This window comes from Taeniopygia guttata, chromosome 2, assembly GCF_048771995.1.
Source record: "Taeniopygia guttata chromosome 2, bTaeGut7.mat, whole genome shotgun sequence".
Taxonomy (NCBI): Eukaryota; Metazoa; Chordata; class Aves; order Passeriformes; family Estrildidae; genus Taeniopygia; species Taeniopygia guttata.
The window spans coordinates 11,150,069-11,174,338 of NC_133026.1; the positions used below are offsets into that span (position 1 = coordinate 11,150,069).

A 24,270-nucleotide genomic window follows, 5' to 3' on the forward strand; every position below is an offset into this window, starting at 1 on the left:
TCCTTCCTTAATTTTCACATTGTTTTGTTTCAGTTTCTTCTTCCCGTTTTGATTTAACGGATTAAATTAGAAATCCAGAAACTGGCAAAGTCTTTATTTCCCTCCTATTGCACCCAAGCTGTTGTCATCTTTTCTAACCTCCTTGCCAGCAGGTTCATCCCTGGGCATGGGTGACTTTCTGACTCCCTCAGGCGGTGGATGGATTTTGTTGGGGTTATGTCAGGATTGTACATGTTCCTTGAAAAAAAATACAGTTAATCTATGCCACAGTCTTTCGTAATTTTTTTTCTACTGATGAAAAATTCCTGTATTTCCTGACACCAAGCCATCAAGAACCATTCTAGGCATACTTGGCCACTCTTGACCCAAAGGAGCAAGGGAGACCACAGCAGACAACACAGTATTATCCAAGAGAAGCAGATAGAACTAGCATTGTGCCCATCATAACTGAGAAGCAGGGAAGGGCAGACAGATTAAACTCACAGGGAAGGCTCAGTTTATAAAAAAAAAAATAAACCACAGGGTCATAAAATATTCCCGTGTCCTTCCACAAAGAAATTATTTCAGATACCAAATTCCCTTGCAGCTTGTAAAAGCTGTGCAAGTAGTCCAACCCCCCTGCAGCCCAGCTGTGAGTGATGTGCCCATCTATCAGGTACCAAGGTCAGCAGATGAAAGAACTGGGCTGGAGGACACCTGTAGAGCATATCAACCCCACAGCTGAAAATCTGCTCTTCTGACTCCAGCACAGGAGGAGCCAAACCTGCCACCTCACAAACAATCTGAGCATTGTCTTGTACTTTCATAAATGCACCAAATTTCCATGTTTCAGCTTCTTAATGAGACACTTCACTAAAATGCCAAGTCAATGATTTATTAGTTAAATAACTTATTTTAAGACAGAATTAATTTGCCAGCCATGTCACACACTTTATAAGGGGAGCAATTCCTTTCAAAGTGCCTCAGTAATCTAATTAGTATGTTTCTTTTCTTTATACAATGTTTCAACAGTAACTATATATGCCTGGACCTCAAAGCATCTCTGCCTTCAGTGAGATGAGGAGAAAATGGTTAATTTGAGTGTGTGAGAAAGGGAAGCTGTTTAGGAATCATCTCTGTGTCCTGCTTTGATAAAAAGCTAGGCAAAGGTTCCAAATGAACACACATGACTAGAGCTGGTTTTCAAGCTGACAGCTTCAAAGAAGACGCAGGATTGTGTTGTAATAATGGCCATTAAATTACCTTCTCTCCAACAGTGTGGATCATTTGGAGTCAGGTCATAAACAGAATAAAGGAATCTTAGCTTTTCACTCCTAGCTATACAGGCACTTTGAGGCACCAGAAGACTCTCTTCACAAGTCGCATTAGCTGGCATTACCATCCTCAACGGACTATGTTAAACTTGAAATTAAACGCAAAAAAATGAACAGAGTTCTAAAAAAAATGATGGCAAGAATGATGAACTCCATTGCAACTGAGGAAAGCAGCTTAAAATATGGGTTTCACCCTTAGAAAATAACAAAAGGTCCAACATTTTGGAAAATATTGTCATTTTCTAAGTATTCATGTTGGCAAAGTATTCATGTAAAACCAGTAAGGCTGTTTAGATATATCCAAATTAACAAGCAAAATGTAATAGTGGTCTATACAACAGCTGTAATAAACTGCAGCTCAGGGTCCTGTACTCATCTCCTAACTGTTCCTTGCATTTAAAATCTGAGTGCACAGAGATGCCAAATAACTTTTCAAAATTTTATTTTAATTTCTTAATTACAAATACCTGTAATTTTATTTAATAAAATAAATGCACTTTATTGAAACCATGTGAATTGGTGAGTTTTGTCTGTGATACTCTAAGCAGACATTTAAAACCTTGCCAAATCAACTTGTGGCATTCCAAACCTCAGTAGGATGATTTTTGGTGAATGTGACAGGAAATATTGCAAGGTTACTGATTGGTAATTTAAATTTTAGTAGCATCTAGGGGTCCTGTAAAAGATTGCAGCTGGCCAAAGTAAGCACTGACAATATATATGCCATAAGACAGTGCACAAAGCTTACAATTTAAATATTTAGGAAAATATTTTAGGAAAACTGAAAATGCTGAGGAGGAATTATAAACTTCAGGGAATTTTTAATTTTTCCTGAGACCCAGGTCAGTAATTTAACTTTGGACATCTTTCATTTCCCTTTAATAAAAGATTTTTGTTATATGTTGTGCACATGATACGTTGTAAATTTGTGTTGTTGTATGGTTATTGCTATTTCTTAAGCCTCCAAAACACATAGAGCCTTAAAATATACAGAAAATAAAGTCCTTACACTGAATGGACAGTCCTCTAATAAAGAGACAAATGAAAGACTTAGAAAATCAGAGGAACTAATTCCTGCATGTACATCAATTGGACTACTTTTGTTCTCTCTGATGTATCTTTTTTGAAGCAGCCACTTTGTGTTGTCCTCCCTGTGCAATTTTATGCAAATGTAATGATCTGTGTTATATATTATCAGTAATCTGCTATGGCCGTAACCTTACCCTGGATGCAGCAACAATCAGAAGTTCTACTTCTGATGACAGAAATGATGCAGAACATGTCACAGGCTGCCCTCAAATTATTCTGGAAGATGGGGGAAAGACGCAGATAGCTCTTGTGGCTGTAGCCTGTTTAAATAAAAAGCAAAGGGTTGGTTCCTTGCCTCTTTCTCTCTATAGCAGCATCTCAGCTTCCTGTCCCTGAGCCTCTTAGTTGTCCCTGCAAGGACATCAGAAACGAGGCAGATGAGCAGGGGGAGAGGATGACCCAGCTCCTCATCACTGGGCACCAGAGCTGCCTCCAGCAGCCCAAAGAAGATCACTCGTGACCTCTCCTCAGCTCCCTCAGATGAGAGGGAATTGGCACGAGGTACAGAGCAGGAGCAGGCTTGGCCACCTTCACCCATCCTGAGAAGGGATCTACAGGAATCAGAGGAAGGACACAGCAGTGGGGAGCTGCCACCAGCACAGCTGCTAAATGCAGCCAGGGCAGGGAGAGTGACTCCTTTGACAGGCGAATGTCACCAAACAAAAACACTATGATAAAAACTGGCGGCATCACTGGAAATGTCCCACTGTACACAAAGCAGTCAGACAGGCAGGACTTTGCTGTTAAGAACTAAAGAGCAGCTGAGAGTTCAGCACTGTGCAGGCCATCAGGTGTCACCCAGCCCTGGGACCATCAGCGTGCGAGGCACCACGTTCCATGGCAGGGGCAGAGGTGGGAAGAGCTCCTTCCAGCTCCCAGCAGCTCAGCCCACTAGCACAGGACATGGTTCCCTTTAACTGGGAGCTATCCTCATCAGCAATCTGCTGCCAGGGGATCACAGGGCTCCTGCTTTGAGTCCAACGTGTGCTCAGCAGGGCCCAACACTCGATGGTGAACTCTGCCAGCTGATTAAGTTGGTTTCCGTATCTGGTTGCCAGTATTAGGCATGAGAGAAAATTAGCTAATTTCCAGGGCTTCTAGCAAGTGACTAATGCTTGGGAAAAGAACAATGTGAGGTTAATTTATCATCCAATTTTAAAAAGGTGCAAGTTTAAATACTAATAATGTGAAACGGGAAATTTGACATAAAGACCCAGCAAATCAGCAATGTGTAAGTAAAGGAAATTAAATACAGCCATTACAGGCAGTGAGGCATCTTTGAATAGGCTGGAAACACAGACAAATGGTGTTCAAAGAAACACCCCAGAAGACGCTGAATTTGGCAAAGCCAATGACAAGGTTTGAATGAAGTGCAACCAAATGCAGATGGCATAATGGCAATTTCATCACAGCTAATGATGTGAACAATCTAATACTAGTCCTTGCAGTGGTACCAGGTCTTTTGTTCACTAAAGCACATTTAAGTAGAGAAATGGAGGGAAGGGAGACTTGTCTGAACTATTTGCATAATGAGAGTGTGGCTATAGACTGCACTCATTATCCAGAGGAAAGGATCTAAGCATCCTCCAAAATCTGTTTTTCTTGCAATGGTGGGACAAACAAACATGCTAAGTAGAAGATTTTTCTCTCTTAGATCATATTGGTGCAATAGGGATGCAGTTCACACCCCATTACTTTTACAATTAATAACACTGAGCACAGGAGAGACAAGACACCCTGTTCTGTGTTGCCTCTTTGTCCCCCATGAGCAGCATCACTGCCATCACCCCTCAGATAGCAGGAGCTTCCCAGCTGCTCCCTCCATGGTCCCCGGTGTGGCAAGCCTGGTGAGGATATATGAAATGGGACATGAAATGCTCCATCTGGCAGTGGGAACGAGAGGCAAAGCAACAGGAAGCTATAAAAGTTTTAGAAGTATTTCAAGCTCCCCAGGGAAACAATTCTATTCCTTATTTAGCACTAAATACTTCTTGTAAAACTCAGCCTCCCCCACTTTCCAATTAGGAAGGCACCTGCTTTATTTCAGTCCCATCTTCCTGGAGTCTAAGTAGACTTTCTGAGGCAACTTCATTATGAGGTCGACTTGATAAAAATACTCCACTGCTGAAGGATCTGGCTAGTGGCAAATCACTTAAGCTCTTGCACTGCTCTGGAGTCAAATCTGCCCTACCAAAGTCAACAGGAATTTTGCCATTTGACTTCAAAAGATCAGGATTTCATTTCAGATCATGAAAGCTCCTCCTAGCAATAGCCAGTATGACATTATAACATTAAATAATAATAAGATTTATATTCATCAGTCTCAAAATGTAAAATCTTTATGGAGGATTTCCTACGTGTCGAAAAATCATAGCACAAGCCTGTACAAAAGAACTGTCCCATCTGTTGTAATTGTATAAAAAAAACTTCCTAAGTGCTGGTGGTATGAGAGATACAAATGGGAAAAGCCTGAACAGATCATGATAGCCTCTTCCTAGATTCTGTCTAGCACTCACTGTAATTTTTAAACTTTCATGCCTGAAGACAATTACACTTGTGCAGAGATACAAGTGGTATTTTCTAAGTTAGAAGCAGAGAATCTGAAAATCCAGGAAGCAGAAGCTGCAACAAGTAATATAACAGGAACTCTTACTTGTTACTGCAGGGTTCCCACGCTGTGAGGATAAATTATCAAACTCCTGGGATAAAACAAGTGTATCTCAAGCATATTTTTTAAATGCAGGAAGAGTTTCCCCAGGGCCTTTCTCTGGCTGCAGCAGCATTGGCAAATGTGCCAAGTAGCCTGCCACTGATTTAGTGGGCTGGAAGCTGCACTCCATCATTGTACCTCACCTGCCATTACCGTCAGGTTTTTGCTATCCTTGACACCTGCTTACAGCAAAAAATTATTCACTTGCTAGTATGGTGCAGAAAACCCACACTATTTTTAGCCACCTGCATCTATCACAGCAAGTTTACATCAAGACTTCAGGGATGAGGTAAGGAGTGGAGGAAAAAGAAACCCCATTTCCTTTCTCACACGCCTGTGCCCGCCCACTCCCGTGCGGTGCCACAGGTCAGCGCGAGCAGTGACACAGAAAGGCACAGGATGCTCCCTGTGCTGTCACTCCAGCTTTGTCTTTTCCTGGAGAGCGCTGTGCTGAATGGACAGATGATGATCACAGTGGTAGGAATGCAATTTTTCTTGTCTTCGGTGTCTCGACGCAATGGGATTTTGCAGACACAGTCATGGCCTCTATTTTTCACAATGACTCAGAAGCATTTTAAATTATTTTCCTCATGAAAGTGAGCCTTTTGTTGGCAGCTGGAAATCTCTGCCACAGACATTTTACATTTTTAGAGTCTAACTTTCTGACAGGAAGAGATCTAATATGCTGTGTGATGAAAAGGCCCTTACTAACAGCACTGTGCAAATATCATCTCAAGCTTTGCCCTGAGAAAAACTGCCTGGCTCATTTCTTACTCCCGTCCCCAATTCTCCACTGTCCCAGCAGCCCTACTTCCCTTCCCCTGCCCCCTTGCCAGCCTGATGATCCCCAAGTCCAGAAAGATTTTTGAGTACACAAAAAGTATCCTCAGATAGTTGTGGTCAGTACTGAAATAGTTCATTCAGGTCACACTCATAGTTGAAGGAAGATTAGCAGATCTTTACACCCAAAAGAGCCATTAGATCATCAACCTACTGGACAGATCATGAAAGGAAACCTTTCAGATTACTTTCTTTCTTTTAAAAATAACTATCAAAAAGCAGTTTCCCCTCCAGTCCACCAAAAGTCATGATATACTGAAGTACCACACCTGAAATTCAAATACTCTGCCTCGATACAGAAAGCCCAGCACAGACAATAATACTGGAAGTTTCTATGTGCTGTATTACAAGTCCACTGCTGAAATAAGTGGTTGAAAAAAAACATTGAGTTTTGTTCAACTTCTGCTAGAGATGTTCTAGGCCATAACACAGCCAGTACAGATAAAATCTTGGACAACAGAATTGTTAGTACATTAATACCCCATGGAAAAATGCCAGTGGTGTCTACTCTCTAAGGATAGTTGCTTAGAAGGAGATGACAAAGAGAATGGAAAATTCTAAATAGAAAACAACCCAATCCAAAATGTTAGTTGATATATTTGGTTGATATAACGACTCCTCAGAACTGAGTCTTTCATTTATTCAGAAGTCCTCACTCTGCTTCAGGTATGTCAGTAATGATGCTCCTGCCAATGAAACACCTTCTGTTGTAATGCCTTGTGAAGGCTGACTTAGAACAGAGACTAGATGGAGCTAAAGAATAAAGTAGGTATTTATTAGAAGGCCTCAACAGATACATCTTGGGCAGCACAACCCAATATGGCCACAAAAATGGACGACCGGTCACAGGGTCTCACAATTTTGGTCTCACAGTTCTGGTCCATTTGCATATAAGAGTTAATTGTCCAATTACAGCTTTAGCCCATGAAGTCCCATCCTTCTTGTTTTTCTCTCTTCAGTCCATGTTGTTTATGTTCTTGGGCCTGAGATCCGGATCAGTTGTCCTTGGTCCCCAGCTGGAGAAGGAATTGTTTTGTCTCCCTACTCTGTGAAGAGAGCTTACTATCCTCTAATATGAAGCCTAGACCTACACACTAAAGCAGAGCAGAATCTGAAAAATATAAAAGCTAAACCTGAGGCAACAGCTGGACCTTCTGGTGATCCTGCTGATGTTCTGGATTCTGGCTTCCTCTGATGCTAAGGACATGGAACTACTGGGCAAGGAGTGCTGGATTCCAAAGGATTCCAACCACAGAGGCATGCCAAATACACACTGACAGTGTTTAGATCCTAAAAACCTGTAATAAATTCAGGGCTTGGTTCAGCTCTGTCTTTAGGGGAGGGAAATGAGGAGGGACATGCCATTAATGACTCATGGGGCCACAGCAGACTGTGTTCTGATGGTAAGAGTCAGCCAGGCTCTGTGTATTTGTGCTCTGTAGTTTAATTTGGATAGTTCAAATCATTCCTGACACTAAGAATATTTCTAAATATAATGTCATGGTGCCCTTGGATTTGACAGCTCTTTTTTGGAGCTGATAGCTTCTGAGAAGCTAAAATGTGTGCAAATTGCAATAGCTACATCCTACACGTGCAGAAGGGAGTTTGTGATTCAACAAGCCATAATATTAGTGATAAAAACACAGAATCATACATTGAAAATACAGCAGAAAAAAAAAAAACCCTCAAACAACTTCTCTAGAAGTTCTGCAAATCATTCTGCCGTGAATGCTCATGTTGCTTCATGCTATTACTCTATAATGTTGCATAGGGCAGAATATAGCATCTCTAATTTTCAAATTATATAAGTAATTATTATTTCTGTTGGGAAAAATTAGTTGTGCTCTTCACAAATAACAAATCAGAACTGTGGCTATTGCGAAGACTTTGGAGGAGCATATTGGCATTTTTCGTTGTCATTCTCTTTATTATTTTTTTAAAAGGGCTGAAAATTTATTTCAGAGACCTGACATTACATTTAGTAAAATGTATTATAACTGACTACTACTGGATTGGAAAGTGTAGACGTAAATCACAACCCAGTCTTACCTTTCTAGTAGCTACATCAAATCTGTTAACAATTGAGAAGCCATTAAAATGCTAATGAGTGTGAAGGATGATCTATGTTTCACACTCCAACTTCTATTTTTACAAAGGCAAAACATACATGAAAATCCCAACAGTTCTCTCCTGCTGAAAGAAATATGAAAGACTGTTTGGCTTTTGAAATTATGACATTGCTGTTAGACTTGTCTGTAAGATAAATTGTTACATTACCGCCAGCATGATTACAAAAAAGCTTTAGGGCCCAAGTTATACAAGAAAAAGTCTTAACTAATTCTCTTTTATTTGCTTTCAAACACTAAACAACACTAAGGAGCAGTGAATTTGACTGCCCAAGCTCTGTCAAATATTAAGAAAGATGCAAACTTCAGACAGAAGCCATTCACTCGACCTTCTGGAAAGCAAATCTCTTTGTAAGGGTCCTAAGTGAAAACATCTCAAAGAAAGCTCTGTAAAAGTTATTATTTCTGAAAATGTTTTCAAGTGCAGAAAATATGGACTAACACAAATGTTGAAGCTCATATGCCCTTCCTAGATGGCATCTTTAGAGTTAAAAGTGAAAAAGATCCTTCAAAGTTACCTGAATTATTTTAAAAGAAGTATCAGTGCTTTCCTAATTTTCATGCAGGAATTTTATGTTTTGTGGTTTTGGTTTTTTTGTTGTTGGCCTTTTTTGGTTGTTGTTGTTGATTTTGTTTTTTTCTTTTCTTCACTAGTACACACACGCTAGTAAACTCTGCTTAGGCTTTGGTGAAAGTGCCACATTTTTAGATGTGCTCAGGTGCAACTGTGTGTGTGTATCTGGCACTAAATTTGGGAGCTTGTTGGTCCCTGAGTAGCAGCACATGCATCATACTAATGTAATCCTGCCATCTCCTGTATCCTCTTAATCAGCAAGCAGCTGTGTTTCACTTGCTTCCAGAAATATCACCATCTTCAATACCTCAAACATGGAAAACCCCACACTTTTATGGAGGTTAAAACCAAAAGGGTGAGGGGAAGACATTACAAGCAGCTCTCTGTGCTGTTCCCTTTATTGTTGCCTAATGTTATCTATTGCAGCACCATCTTTCTTTTGAAGCATAATTAAAAAAGATAAATAACCATACAGTCTCCAACAAAGATAAATTGCTAGCTTGAGCCTTTCTAGTTGGATTGGCTTTTTCTAACATAAAAGAGTGAAGAAACCTTTGATACCTTTATTCTCATTCTTCATAAGAAAAATATCCTTTTAATGTACTTTGGGGTTCCCTGAAGTAATCCAGTACTTTGCTCTGGGTCACAGCAAAGCAATCTATTTTCCTTTTGCCATTTTTGCCTTTCATGCCTGGTTTGGGCAGTCGCTTTATTCCCCCCTTTTTTGGGCAGCCAAGCCGTTCTGTGTCTTGGGCATCTGTCCTGCTTGCCTCTTCTTTCACTCAGGGGTGCAGTTCCTGTGGAAAACCCCTCCTTGGAAAGCCACTCTTGCACCATCCAAGCCAGATGTGGCTGTTGTGGCTCATGGAGCTCCATGCCATAGCTTCAGACTGCTCTCACCTTCCTGGCCTCCTTTCTGTCCTCTTTACCAGCACAAAAATGATGGCAGATCAATCCTGTTCCAAGTTTTGCAAACAACATGAGGTACTCCTGTGCTTTTTCAGTAGCAAAAAGGCTGAGGAATTTTAGTAGAGTTTTATTTATTATGGAGTATTTGTATCATAGAAGTACCAAAAGAAATTCAAATCTAGACACTTGAGCTCAAATAAGGAACAAGACTGTCACTTGTTCCACATGGCGTTGACAAGTGAGACAGATGAGTGAGAGGAAATCTGATCAGTAGGAGTCAAAAATACCACTTAATACTAGTCAAGTGCAGATAAAACCTGAAAAATATTTCCACTTTACCCACTGCCTCCTCCACTTTTGTAAACATAGCAGAATTCACAATGCAGCCAGATACACGACAAGCTTTCAGAAAAGATTTGGCTGAAGGCTGCAGATCTTCAGCCACAGAGCTTCAGAGACAAAGCTCTAACACTGCAAAACATTTTTGTTACTATGCTTTTAGCTTGCTCAATATACATGTTCAGAATTATGTCTGAAAGAGACAACCTGGATTAGTGACTTTGTTTTAAGAATAGATAATCTCTTGGTAAATATTTGCACTGTGTGAGTTAGCTTTGCTGGCAAAATTGTCTTGACAGTTTATCAGGCTGAGCACAAAACTGACTTGCTGGTTCTTTTGAGCTGTTGCTAAAAATGATACAAACTAATGATGCTTGCACTTGCATACAAAGCAAAATTAATTAAAGGGGCAACTAGACTGGCAGAATTTTTGTGAACTGCTTTAATTCCTAGGTTTGAAACTGCAGACTGAGACTCTGAACCCACATGTGTGAATTTTAAATTATGCATTTATTCACTTTAAGAATTATACACAGAAATTAGCATCCCTGAACTATGAATGCACATCTGTGGATCTGAAATGGCATGTATATCCAGACAAGGTGAGAAGTGAAGCAAAATCCAGTTCCACAAAATTATAGAATGGTTTGGGTTGGAAGGGATCTTTTAAGATCATCTAGTCCAACCTCTTGCCATAGGCAGGGACACTTTTCTCTAGATCAGGTTGCCCAAGCTCAATTTATGGTATTCAAACACAGCACTTTGGCTCTGCAGAGTTTAGCCCATGTAAAAATCATACCATTAAAAAAACCCACTTACACTGAGAAAATTATGGTCTATATCACCAGACACAGAAAAGTAATTTAAAGGATACTAATAGTTGTTAATATTAAGAGATCACAATTGAGTATTTGCCCATGAGATCACTTCAGCTGCTCTCAGTTCTTAAATAGTAGTTTCTTTCAATCTCTTTATTGTCTCATTTTTTTGCTTCTTAACATATAGATAAATACCTGACATACACAAAGCATAATGATTTACTGACATACAGATTGTTTTAAGCTATGATGCCTCCTCTGAGGCTACTCAGACTCTTCAAGTGTTATTGACTCTGTGAGTGTCAAGACCTGTCACATCAGCAGAGACGCTGGAGCTGAGTAATGAAGCTGGATCTAATCCCTGTGTAACAATTAGCACAACTAAGAAAAGGCAGTTTGGTGACAGTGGTAGGCAGCTCCCTTCTGAGGGGTACAGAGGCACCCATGTGCTGCCCTGACAGACTCTCTACAGAGGTGCATTCCTTACCTGGGGTTTGCACCAGGAGTGCCACCCTGAGACTGCCAAGCCTCACATCATCCACTGTTATCCACTGCAGGCGTTTTATGTTTTGGGCTGATACAGCCAGCAGCAGTCTGGGGAGTATCAAGAGTCAGTGGAGCAATACTAAAGGACTCTGGAGCTCAGGTAATTTTTCATGAATCCTCCTAGTCAAAAGAAAAGGGTTTGAAAGGGCCAGTCAAATCTGGTGATTCAGCAGATGGTTACAGGACTGGTGCCACAGCCAGTGCTTGGCCCCTGAGACCACGGGACTCGCTTTGAGAAACCTGGTCTAAGCAGGGCTGATGGAAAAAGCATCTCAGGTCATGGGCACACCCAGGTGGTGAACAGAGCTTTAAACTAAGGTTTCTGGGTGAGGGGAACCTCAGTCTGTCCCACTCCTACCAGTCAGATGGCAGTGCCAGCCATAGATACCCAGAGCTTGGAGAGGGATCACAGGTCAGCAGGAGAGCACCTGACATGAGCCTGTAAAAAAAAGAGTTGGTAAAATATTTCACATATTAAGTGCTTTTGGGGCTTTGGAATGGGCAGTGGGTTGTAATAGATTAAGAATAAGTGCCACATAAATACTAGTGGACAGGCACAGTGAGATACAACTTTTCTTGGCATCTTGTCCCATACTTCCTCAAATACTGTTCTTAAAGTGGTGGTTTTAACATCTTATAATGCCAATACCAACAATAACTCTAGACTGAGAAGAAAATATTGATTTCAGCTTTTAAAGTAGTTATTCTGAAGCCTTCTGAATTATTTTCTTTCTCTAGCTGAATTAGCCCATAGTTTTATCAACTTACCTTACAGACTGGTTACAGTTGTATGTAGTCTCTGCAGTGCTTTTCTTTATTTGCAGCTCCATCACTGGATAGGATTTTGTAGAACTAGATTTCTTAAAAATAGCAAGTTCTTCCTACCCAAAAGGAAAATTATCTTGTTTCTCTACATACTAGGAGTGAAATTTGTATCTGAAGTATACAAGCCCCTAAAGAAAAACTAACAGAAAACATTCTTACCCTACTGTTTTATTAGGATAACATAGAAGAGGGGATGCTGAGAAAAAGAAAGGAAAAATCTCTTACTTATATTTGGGTTGGCTGACAATGGCAAGATTGACTTGGCTTTCAGGGGCTCTGCCTGCATTTCTCTGCTGAGGTTATCTGAAGGATACTGTGCAATAGTTTCATTTCTCCTCTGTGTGCCAAGGTGAACCACACAAATGCCTCCAATAGCTCTCAGCTATTCTCATGTGAGACAGATTGCTGAGCTTCTGTTTGGCTTTAGAGATGTTCACGTGCCAGTCACTGGGCCACGGGATGACAAATTACCTCTCTGCCAATATGAGAGCTGGGACAGTTCTCTCCACAGCCTCCACCAGATGGGCCTAATTAAACTATTAGCCAATGAGTGAGGTCTGATGGCTCCATTAGGAATCCTCCTGTGCTTAAACAAACAGCTCAAAATAAATAGTTTTCTCAATTACAGTTTTTATCACATCTTTCTCTGGCATATCCATTAACAGAGTGCCTCCTTTGTCTACTTTTTCCTAATGGGACAGGACTTCTTGACACCATGCAAGGGTTTTAAAAGGTTATAATGGCATCAACCAGTTTGCTTTGAGGAGTTAAACCCCTTCCCACACCTCTCCCAAAGCATCATTTTACTAAACTTCAGAGCAAAGACTTGTTCTCCCTGAGGATGTGCAGCTCCCCCCTGGCCATAGGGTTTGGTGCCCTGCTGGGCTGGAGCCTGTCGGTGCCACAGTACCACCCCTGCACATCCTACAGTGCCTCCAGATCTCCCTGAATAGTGATCTCACAGCCCATGCTGGCACACAGGGACAGCCTCTTCTCTTTTATTGGAATTACTCCCTAGAACTTATTTCTACCACCTTGGTAAGTACCCTTTGGCTTTATCCTTCCCCACCTCTGCTTTTTCCTGAAATTACTTTTCTTCCTCTTGAATCACTTGTGATCTGATGTATCTTATCTAGAAATCTTTACTTGAGGTTTTAAACTATCTCTTCCCCTGTCTTCCATTTCAAAAATTTCCTTGTGAAAGGCCCTGCCTATTCATTTATTGAATTCTCCTTGATTCTTAGTTTCCCAAGGACATCTTTACAACCCAGAACTTTCTCTTGTTCCTGCCCAATCAGCGTAAGGAAGCTGAGCTCTGCAGAGAATGCTAGTCGTGATTAAATACTTTTTTTTGACTCATTCTCAGAGGAGAATTGCTGCTTCGGGGGTGGGTGTTGGTACCACAGGAAACAAATTGGATACTTCACCCATTAATAGCACTCCTTGGCAGCAGTGCTTGACTGTTTGAAATGAGCAACCAGGATTTTACATCAAACGAGTATTAGACACACTCTTCAATACACCTCATCTCAAGCATCGTATTATTTATGTAACTAATTAGGACTGTTTGAGCTCAAAAATAGTGAGATCCTAGCACCACAGCTTCACATATTTAATTATAACTCATTTGGTTAAGACACTCTCTAATTGCTCCAGAAATAAACCAGTATTTACACTTCTAAGTTTTAAAACATATTGGGTTGTGAACCCAAAACTGTGTCTATTTAGTCACTGAAAGGAAATGAAAAATTCAGTCATTAACTGTGTGACAAAATAGGATATTTCAGAGGCAGATCCTGTGACAACCTGTACCAGTCAAGGACCTGTTCTTCGATGACTCCATGCAAAACTCCTAGGTAGTAAAATTCTTCACCATTCAAACAAAATTATTGCAATACCATGTCACCATCAACTTTTATTGAGTTCATCCCTTAAACTGGCCATTTTCTTTACAATACTATTGCAATGGAGTGAATTCTGAGTAAGTCCCTCACCTCATTCCTTCTCTTCCACCTTTTAGGAAAGCAGATGAGTTCAGAAAGTGACTAAAATCACAGAAATGTAGAAGTAGAGGTATCACTAGAATGAATATTTCAACAACTTTTTAGCTCCTGGGGAAATTCAGCAGGGTATGACTATTTTGGAGAGGGATGCACATTCTGTCTCCTCCTGTTACTTCACCAAGTTAGGGATGTGTCTTGCCTCCATTACAAGTGAGCACCTCAGAGAAGAAAGGCTCACATGGAAACTCAGTGTGTTCAGATGGCTGCAGAGGATTAAAGAAGGGAGATTTTCAAAAGGTATGCAAGAACTTGCACTTTTTTTTTCCTTTTTATTGTTATTGTGTTGTAAAAGGCTCCTGGTTCTTCCCCCAGATGAGCCATCAGGGGAAAGAATGAAACAATTCAGAAACAGAATACAAAGGAAGCAAGTATCTGATTAAAGTACATGACTCGATGTAAAAAAGCCTCCATGAAATAAAACCAAGAAATTGCCTATGTTAGAGAAGGAAATACTCGTGTTCTTTGAGGCAGGGAGACTTCTTAGTCAAAATCAGGTCCATTTGCATTTAAAAGCTGGCCTTGTTTCTTTTACAAAGTGCATGTGATTAAGTATCTTTGCAAAAATTACCTAAGAACACATCCTTTCAACCCAAATCAACCAGAAACGTGTTTTCTCAGGCTGCCCCACTGATTTAACTTCACCCTGGTGTTGGCAGGCAACTTCTCAGCAGCTGTCTCTTTCCATCCCAAGCCCCTTTTCTCTCGCTGAGCGTTCCACCCCATCCCTGCCTTGCATCCACCCAGCCTCCTGTGCGCCGGGAGCAGCAGCGACGTTCCGTGGGTACCGCTCACCCAGGAGATTCAACCACAAAGAAGTCCATTCTGTACAACCTCTGAGGAAGGTTGGATTACTGGAAAGAGCCAGGAAACTCCCCCCTGCTTCAGCAGGACCTCTATAATACTTCTATTCACATGCTACCCCAGTTTGTATGGGATATGCAGAATGCTACTGGAAAAGCTACAGATTTCATCAATGACCACACAGACACTACAATGACATATTTCCTTTTTTCTTTGTTCATCTCAAAGAGCTACAGTTATGTTCTGGGCTGAGACAATGTTGATTGGAGTTGCACAGTTGTTGGTTTTCTTTTGGTTCTAGTCCTTAAAAAATAAAACCCTTAAATCCTAACAACAGGAAAAGAGCCCAGACCATGCATGTGTTTGGCACATCACATTTAATTGCATCTCTGAGCTAACATGGGCACGTTGTTTAAACTTCAAGTATTGGAATTGTCACATTGTAAAATTTCACTGAAGTCCCACTTCTCTGCCTGAAGTGCCATAATGTTACCCAAGTGGGGAAAAGGGTTCTTCTGAGATTGATTTTTCAGACACCGTAGTTCTGTTCAATTGAATTCACTCAAGTAGTGGTTAACATAAACACTGTGGAGAGTATGACATGTCAAATTAGCAGCTTTGCAAATCTCTTGTTAATTGTCAGCCTAATTAAAAAATTGCTAATTATAATGTTTATAACTTCAAATAACTGCTCAGCTATAAAGCATTGGCTGTCAGGTGTAAACAGGGGGACTGAAGGAAAAAAAAATCAATCGACATCTGTTAATTTATCAGAGGCAGTACACTAAATTGAAAAATGGATTGCCTAATGCACTGTAAATCTGCATTACGATAAAAGACCAATTCATTTCAACACCTGTTTAATAAATGATAATGGCCATCTTTAGTGGCTAGCCCTAGGGTTTCTTCTGCCAATCAGACTTAGAATCCTGCCTTTACTAGCATCAGACAAGAAGTTGATTGAACAATGTTAAGATGTATATAGTATCTCCTCCCTTCTTTAAGATGATTAAAATGAATAGTCTTTACAGAAATCAGAAATTTGTTTTTTTTAATTTCTTAGATTTTTCTCATGCCATAGAGAGCAAATCTTCCTCATCCTTCTAAGGTTATTTTAGACAGACTTAAATGCACTGATCAGCTAGAAAAAAAATAAAGGACCAGGTCCAATTATTCTCTTCTATTGACTTCCTTTATTAAGAGCTATAGAGCTGAAAGTCAGTTCTTTTATATTTTTTCCTTAAATATTTACATTGATTAGACACATGATGAACTTCTGTGATTTACAGGCTAGTAAATATTACTAACAAACATCAGTGTTTCAGAACTGCTGTCGTCCAGAACACCATTTAGCTCAAAGAACTGCAAAGCTTTAGAGTGGCTGCTCAGTTTCTCAAAGTCAGATGGCATTAAACATTGTGGTTTTACATTTGTATATTTTACAGGGAACTCCAGACTACTTCTAATGGCTAAAAAAAGATCATTTTTTTGGGATAAGCAGGGGAATTTAGGTAGCTGGTTGTCATTTCCTCTGGGAAAACCTGGATTGCTCTCGACAAAGTTTGGATGAAGATACACATATCAGGAAAGAACTCAGCTCCTCCAGAGTTTGAGAAATACATCCTCTGAGGACCCTGCTGCTCTTTGCAGGATCCTCAGATACATAATATAAATTGCTGCTCTTGGCTAGCTGTAATACTCTTTCCTGTTCACAAAGACACACTTCACATCCATGTGCCTTTCCTGAACTCAGGAACTCCCTTTGAACCATCATCCTTGGAACTGTGGCTGCAGCTGCCATCTCTGCCCCCAAACAGGTGTCGTGATGTTCTGCTAATGGTTCTCATTTCTGGTGACATTTCCAGCATACAGCACTGATTCCCTTTCCTTTTTAAGCACATTTTGAAGGATTGAGCACTTTATGGATTATATGATAAAATTCATCAGTAGGTCTCTAAAGTGTTTCTGAGGCTGCAAAGCTCTCACAGCATGTTATCAAGTTGCAGCTAAGTAAATATTTAAGAATATTTTTAACTTGCTGGTTGTGTGACCCTGTTGAAGCAAGACAGTATGAAATGACTCCACTTCAAAAGGCAAGAGAGTAGGACTCTGATTTATTTCAAATATACTGCTCTTTTTATAGAGAGCTTTGTCCAGACCAATTCTATTGGTCCTGAGGTAAAAACATTCCACATCATTGGTGTGCAGTGAATGATGCACAGTGGCAGAACTTATATAAAAACAATGTGACAAAAAGAGAGATAAAGAATGATTTACATTCTTTCTCAACTGTTTCCCAGGCTTCTGCCTGGTTAGAAACCTTCGTTTTCTCTCTGACTGAATTGAGAATACCCACAGTTGTGATGTCAGGTATAACTGAAGATGAAATTCCATCACTCTGATCAGGTTTTGCTTCCTGAAATTCTTATTCTCCTTTCCACTCCAACATTAAAACATGTTTTCATTTCCCATTAAGTTTATCACGCATTTTTTATCATTTTACAATTATGGCTTCATCTAAGAGCTTCAGACAGTGTTAGGACAAGTACAAAGACCAAAAAAAAAAAAAAAAAAACCAACCTAGTCCTTTACTCATGCAGGTAATGGTAAAATCAGGGTAGACTCTCAGGTGAGAGGGGCAAAAGGAAAAAATATTCAAAACCAGTCAACAACCAAACCAGAAATGAGTGTAAATCAGATCCTGATTTACATATCTATATATCAGATTATGCTGTCCATTTCAGAACTCAGCATATTTTAACAAGTATTATAATATGGCAATGATTCTGGTAGTTGTGCTTTTCTTCATAAAGAGACTCCTCCTCAGAATAAATGCAAAAGCAAAGACTTTACAGTAGAGAGGTGGGGAGAGCTGGTACAGGAGAAGTGGAATGCCCACAGAAACTGCTGTTTCGTAACTCACACACACATTCAAAGCTTGTTGTCACAAACCTCAGGCTGGACAAAGGTGTCCAGGCATTGTTTTAAATGATCAGTGTGCTCCACTTGTAACCCTGTTGTAAACAGGAAGCAGCAGTGGCCTGTATTCCATAATTTTTGTGGTTAGAGTTCAGCTCTAGTTTTTATTTTAGTTTTTTGAAGAAAGTCATTTGGTTTTCATGTCAAAGAGAAGTACAAAATTTGGTTATTTATGGAATCAGCATTAGTAATTGCTAACTGTGCAAGCAGTAAGCATACATACATAATAATAACCTTATCCACTCTGGAATAAGAAAAAACATTTTTTTATGTCATGTCTTAAATAATTTTAAACCATGCACCATACACATGTACTGTCAGAAACTTCCTTCATTGACTTGCAGGGATCCAGTCAGTGTCTTAAGCCAGTTATTAACTTAGTGTTCAAAATCTCTAAGGAAAGGTGTTTTGGAAGATTCTGCTTCTTACAAAAGATGATCCCCATAATAACACACGATATTTTTACAGCCCCACATGCCTTAAAAACCCCCTTCTTGTGCTTAGCAGCTTTTCATTACTCTTTCTGCCTCCTCCTCTTACCCTGCCCCCTTCCCCCGCCTTGTGGGGGCTAAGAGGAGAAGTTTTGGCTGGAGTAGAGTTAATCTTCTTACAGGATCTGGTGTGGGGCTGTGTTTTGGATTTGTGCTGAACATGGGTTGCTAACACAGAGCTGTTTTTGTTATTGCTGAGCAGGGCTCACACTGAGCCAAGGCCTTTTCTGTTTTTCATGCGGCCACAGTGGCCAGGAGGCTGGGGGGGCCTGGGAGGGTGGGAGGAGACAGAGCCAGGACAGGGGACCCCAGTGACCAAAGGGACATTCCAGCCCGTGTGACATCATGCTCAGTATATAAAGTGTAGGAGAAGAAGGAGAAAGGGGTGAAGTTTGGAGTGATGGGGTTTGTCTTCACAAGTCACCGCTGCATGTGATGGGGCCCTGCTCTCCTGGGAATGGCTGAACACCTGCCTGCACATGGGAAGCACTGAATGAATTCCTGGTTTTGCTCTGCTTATGTGTGACTTTTGCTTTCCCTATTGAACTGTCCTTATCCCAGCCCAAGAGTTTTCCAGCCTTTACCCTCCTGATTCTCTGCCCAGTCCCACTAGTGTGGGAGTGAGCAAGCAGCTGTGAGGGGCCTGGCTGCAGGCTGGGGTTAAACCATGACACCCCAGAAGTAAAATATTATTCTTTCCCCACTGCATACAAATGTTAGGTCTTTGGCACACCTAAACACACACCTTTTTAGGCAAACCCATTAAAATTAATGTAACAGCATGTACATCCATCTGGTGTACATAAGTCAGCCAGAAGCGAGTCCTTTGATGGATTTAGTCTGCTTTGAACATCTTATGAATTCAAATAGTTAAAAATGTTGTGACCTTCATGCCCAGTATTGTGCATAATTTTCAAGATGATAGAAATGCAAGTTATCTATTTTTCTGAATTTATATTTGAAGCATAGCCTAGCAAGCAAACTTGAAAAGCACTTTTGTAAAACATTATTTTAATCCATTAAAAAGTGAAGGAGAATTTAATTTGCTATCACAGATGACACTGTTATGATCTAAAATTCCACACTAAATAGGAGCTCCCACAATTACATTAAAAGCACAAACAACAGAAGATCAAGGTAATATACAATTTATTTCCTTGCTTAAATAAACAAAACTCTGATGCTTGAAATGAAATCACTGAATGTGTTGTGTAGCTAAAAAATATATTACAGAGAAATGTGTCTTAAGTTTTACCCAGAATGTCTGTATTTTAAGGTAGCAGCAGCACAGTTATATCCTTTAGGAAACAAATTACTTCAGTTGACAATAATAGTGACAAGAAAAGTAATTCTACATTTGGATAATGAAGACCCAGCAATTTTTTACCTACAGAGATAAACAGCAAGTTGTTTCCAGAACTAAATTTCAAATAAAATATTACAAGTATTGTAGGATATCTGACACCTAAAACATCCCTCAGAACAATAGCAAGAAATAATCATTGCAGGCACATAAGACAAATAAGAAATAGGATGCAGGTCACACTATATGAATAATGCTATGCTATGTTTTAACCATTTTTGCAGATGGTAATCATGCTTTCAGAAACTTTGGCTCATTTAGGAAATAAAATGAATTATATTTTACCAATAAAGATGCGGAGAGGAAAGTGATTTTGTTTTCAGTAGGATCTAAAAGGATAAATCACCATGATATTTTAATTTAATTTCAACTGGGAAGAAAATAAAGCTTGGAAAAATAGCAAATACAGTAGACATCATTATTTTACAGTAAAAATGTTGTTTTGTATGAAACAAGGGACAGTATTGATGAAGGCAGACCACTACATAATATGATTGAACATAAATAAGGTTATTAAATATTTAAAAAGTGGAAGAAAAATACCATGTTTAGATTTTTAACTGATAATATCAGTGCATCTTTCACAACTCATCTGTATTTCTGATAAAGTATAATGTCCCTAACAGCTGCATCTCTTTTATGGCTTTTTTATTATTTATCTAAACATTGTCCTCACAAGTCTTAAAGATGTAACATGAGTTTCTGTCATTGTGACATACAATCAACTTTTCTCTTAATGTGCTGAGGCCCTCTGGTAGAATCTTTTCTTTTCATATATATACATCATATATCTACTAGAACAATATATAGATATTAAAAACATATGTCTCTCTATACACATATGCATATTGCTGTGAGGATATATTCCATATACAAGAATATATGTGTGCACATAAATATAGTTAGTTACATCATGAAAATGTAGTTTGTTATTGATAAAAAAATCAAATGCAAAGAGGCACATTTATTCTTATAGGTTTGTTTTTTTTTTTTTTCATGTTAATGTTAAAGGAGCATTGAATACATAAACTAGGGACATTATCCTGTTAGTCACCACATTTAGATAATTCATTTGCAATATCCAATTATCCACTGTGTTAATGCCACACATCTGTGTGCAAACCCTGCCAATGAGATCACATTCACATTCAAAAACACACTAGACTTGTACTACTGCAAAATAAATCCCCATCAATCCATCCAGTATTTTCAGTCACTTGGTCTTTATACAGGAAGAGCACAAACATCACAAAGTCAGACTTATTCACTTGGAGCATAAAATAAAACCCCCTGCCATTATTTTTTTGCCAATTTCCTGAATCCTCTGCACGGAAAGCAGAAGTAAACATTTTGTATTCATTCTTCACCTTCCTATTTGATGTTCTGTACAAAACCTGAAGGTTACAACTTTAAAAGACAAATGTTAATAACCTGTGTACATCACAATTTAGAGGTCAAAATAATTTTCATGAATAAACTGGAAAAAGCAGTAGTGATGAGCATACGGGGAAAGAGAAAATCTTTCTGTTATTGGTATGTTAATGATAAGAGAAAGAAGTGATTTCTTTGAGAACATTATAAAATAAAAAGAGTGGACATTACAGTAATTCTTACGTAACTGAATAGTCATACTGCTACATTTCCTCCTCTTTTTATAATTAATTGCATGCTTAACTTCAAGCAGGTTCTTTGCACATCAGTTTCATTGAAATTAAAATGAAAGTAGGAGTGAATTTAAAGGGACTAGAAAGACTAGAAGTATGCATGAAACAAGGAATTTGTGTTTGATTGTATGCATCCAAGGAGTAAAATCCCATCTTGAATTTTGGACTGAGGATAAGAATCAAATAATGGATTGAAATCAAAAGCTAAGAAAAAGGCACCCAGTCAAAGCCAATAAACATAAAATTCCAAATAAATCAGATATTATTAATAGAGAACACAGGAGACTAACAAGCAGAATATAGATGAATGAAGCTCAAAGCACAGGTGAGATAATTCTTGCCTGCATAGGCAAAGGAGAGCAGTCTGCATGTCCTGCTGCAGGTCACACCTCCAGTGTTACACACCCTGATGAGTCTCCTGCTGTCCCACAATACACCTGACAAGACTTTCCCAGGGCTTCAGGGTCCGCATCTTAGAATTAGAAGTTGTAATAAACCTTGCTCTTAGTTGTCCACTTTATTCTATCAACCTCAAACCCCCACAGCTCACAAGACAGGCCAGTACTGAACCCCATCTCAAGTCACATCAAGAGCTGCCAAGACCAAGAAGGCTGATGTAACTCATCAGATATTTGCTGGCTGGAGTTCACAGCTTATCTACAGTGAACTAAATGCAGATATTTGAGTACATAACAATTAGAAAGGCTACCTGAGTTCTCCATTCCCTCCTCATGGAGTTTTCTAGTTCATGGCTTCTCTTCCACCCTAATACAAAAGAGAAGACATGCTGGAACCCACAAGATTCTGTGTAGACCTGTGGTCAGTTCCATGATGGGTTTAGTAGATAAGGCAGAAGAAAAAAATGTTCATAATGGGTTTTTTGTGTGTCCTTTCTACAGAAAAGAAGACCATTATTGCTGTTTAAAAAATACTGTTTGCTGAAGAAAGGACACAACCATGAATACAGTAAAATATGTAACCAAGTACAGGAAGAAAAGTTTAGTACAAATATAAGTTCTTCTGAAAAACAAGAAAACGTAGCAAAAACAATATACTGATTTTTTTTTCAGGGGACTAATCATTCGGAATAATCGACTTCACTATTTTAAAATTCCTTTCTTTCTCCTTCTTTGCTCATCCTTTACCTTTTTTCCCTACCTAACTCATAGAATTATCATAGATTGATAAGTATTTTGGAGGGCTCAACACACATTTTTGCATACCTTATTTATTTAACAGCCTTTTGATCATATCCCTTGCAGATCCCTGATAAGAAAAATGTTTATCAAAGCAGGATGCTCTCCATCACGAAGGACACAGGACCTTTTAGGGGAGCATTCAGTTTGGTCTCACAAAGCACTTTCAAGAAACCCAAGGACTTTAACAAAAATAGTCACAAAAATTCATTTTCAGTTCCCGTGGAGTGCTATGTTACCAACTGAAAGCTGATTTTACCAGTGTTTATTGTACATCAGAGAAGTTTTGGCTTATGACTGTTGAGCTTAGGAAAGGTAAAGGGTAAAATTATTTGGCAAATCAGCACAGATCCTCTGCCACCATTACTCCCAGGGAAATCAAGGGTTGCTTTCTCCATCATATAAACATATCCACGGACATCAAATCCCCCAAAGCTGTTTCTGTGAAGTCAATGTACATTATTTTCACCTGAGAGCAGAAAAAACTCTACAGTATAGGAAATGCAGAAAAATAAAAATTTTAAAAAATTTAAAATCTGAGAAGTAAGGACAGACATTGTATTCTTGCAAGTATCAAGTAAAACTTGGACATGAACAAGTGATGAGGGACATAGGCAAAGCACATCTCATCTCTCTTTCCAAGTAAAAAAGAAAGGTAATCTGACCTCAGCCTCTGTGTACCTGATCAAAAATGCTGTGAATGGAAGCTGTGTAAAACTGAAGGGGTTTGATGTGCAGGCAGAACCAAGAGGTTTTGACTATTGTGAGCTTTAAATAACCTACAACCAGGTGTGTCAGTGAAATAGGCACTTTTCACATTTAGGTAAAGATATCCTGTTTGTTCTAACTGCCATAAGAAAAAACAGCATCTCCATCATATGGCTTGTAACCTGCTTGCTCAGATCCTACAAGGTGAGCTGCTGTGGGTTAAGGGCTGAATAATCATGTGGGCCATTAAGTAACAATGCAAAAAAAAAAAAAAAAAAAAAAAAAAGAATTGCACAAAGGAGATTACTGCTTAAACATAATTACAGAATTATTGAAATGCAAGTTCCAGATGGAAATTGCCGTAACCATTATTTTACTGATGCTTTCAGAGTACGCTCAGAGGAATCAGAGCATTGACACGACAGGCTGGAAGGCTTCTTATTATGCAAAAGGTCAAAGTTTCCCTTAGATTATGTCTACTCTGTGAGTCATTGACTTTTATAGACTGAGGTGTTTAGAAAAAAATCTCATGAAATTTATGGCAGCATAATGTTCTGGTTATAGTCTGTAACCTTATTTTAAAAGAAAATATAGCTCATTAAGTATAATATTCAGGCCATATCATATATTATTGTTTTTCATTTAAATGGTACCATAAATGTGCACTGGGCTTTAGAGCCTGGTTTGAAAAATTGCCATGAAAAATTTATACCTTGAGGACTTGCTCCTTGAAATACCTACTCTAGTGACTAACACAACTGGAAGTCTGACAGATATCAAAGGACTTCTCATACAAGTAAGGACTTTAAGGCAAACATCCTACATTTTCAAGAGCTGCTGAGGGACAGCATGGAGTGGAAAAGGTTTTTTATTTTGCCTGTGTTTTTCCTTGTTGCTGCCTTTGGACCCGCAGGTT

General features: G+C 39.3%; 1 protein-coding gene across 3 annotated transcripts in view; it reads right to left on the reverse strand.

The window, feature by feature from the left end:
* ADARB2 (adenosine deaminase RNA specific B2 (inactive)) overlaps positions 1–24,270 on the reverse strand; it is a 303,538-nt gene that overhangs the window by 245,177 nt on the left and 34,091 nt on the right. The window contains exon 2 of one of the 3 annotated variants that reach the window (XM_072925331.1): positions 2,537–2,662. The exons of the other annotated variants lie outside the window; for them this stretch is intronic. Coding sequence (XP_072781432.1) covers positions 2,537–2,662 — 126 coding nt within the window. The remainder of the gene's footprint in view (positions 1–2,536; positions 2,663–24,270) is intronic. 3 annotated transcript variants of the gene reach the window in all.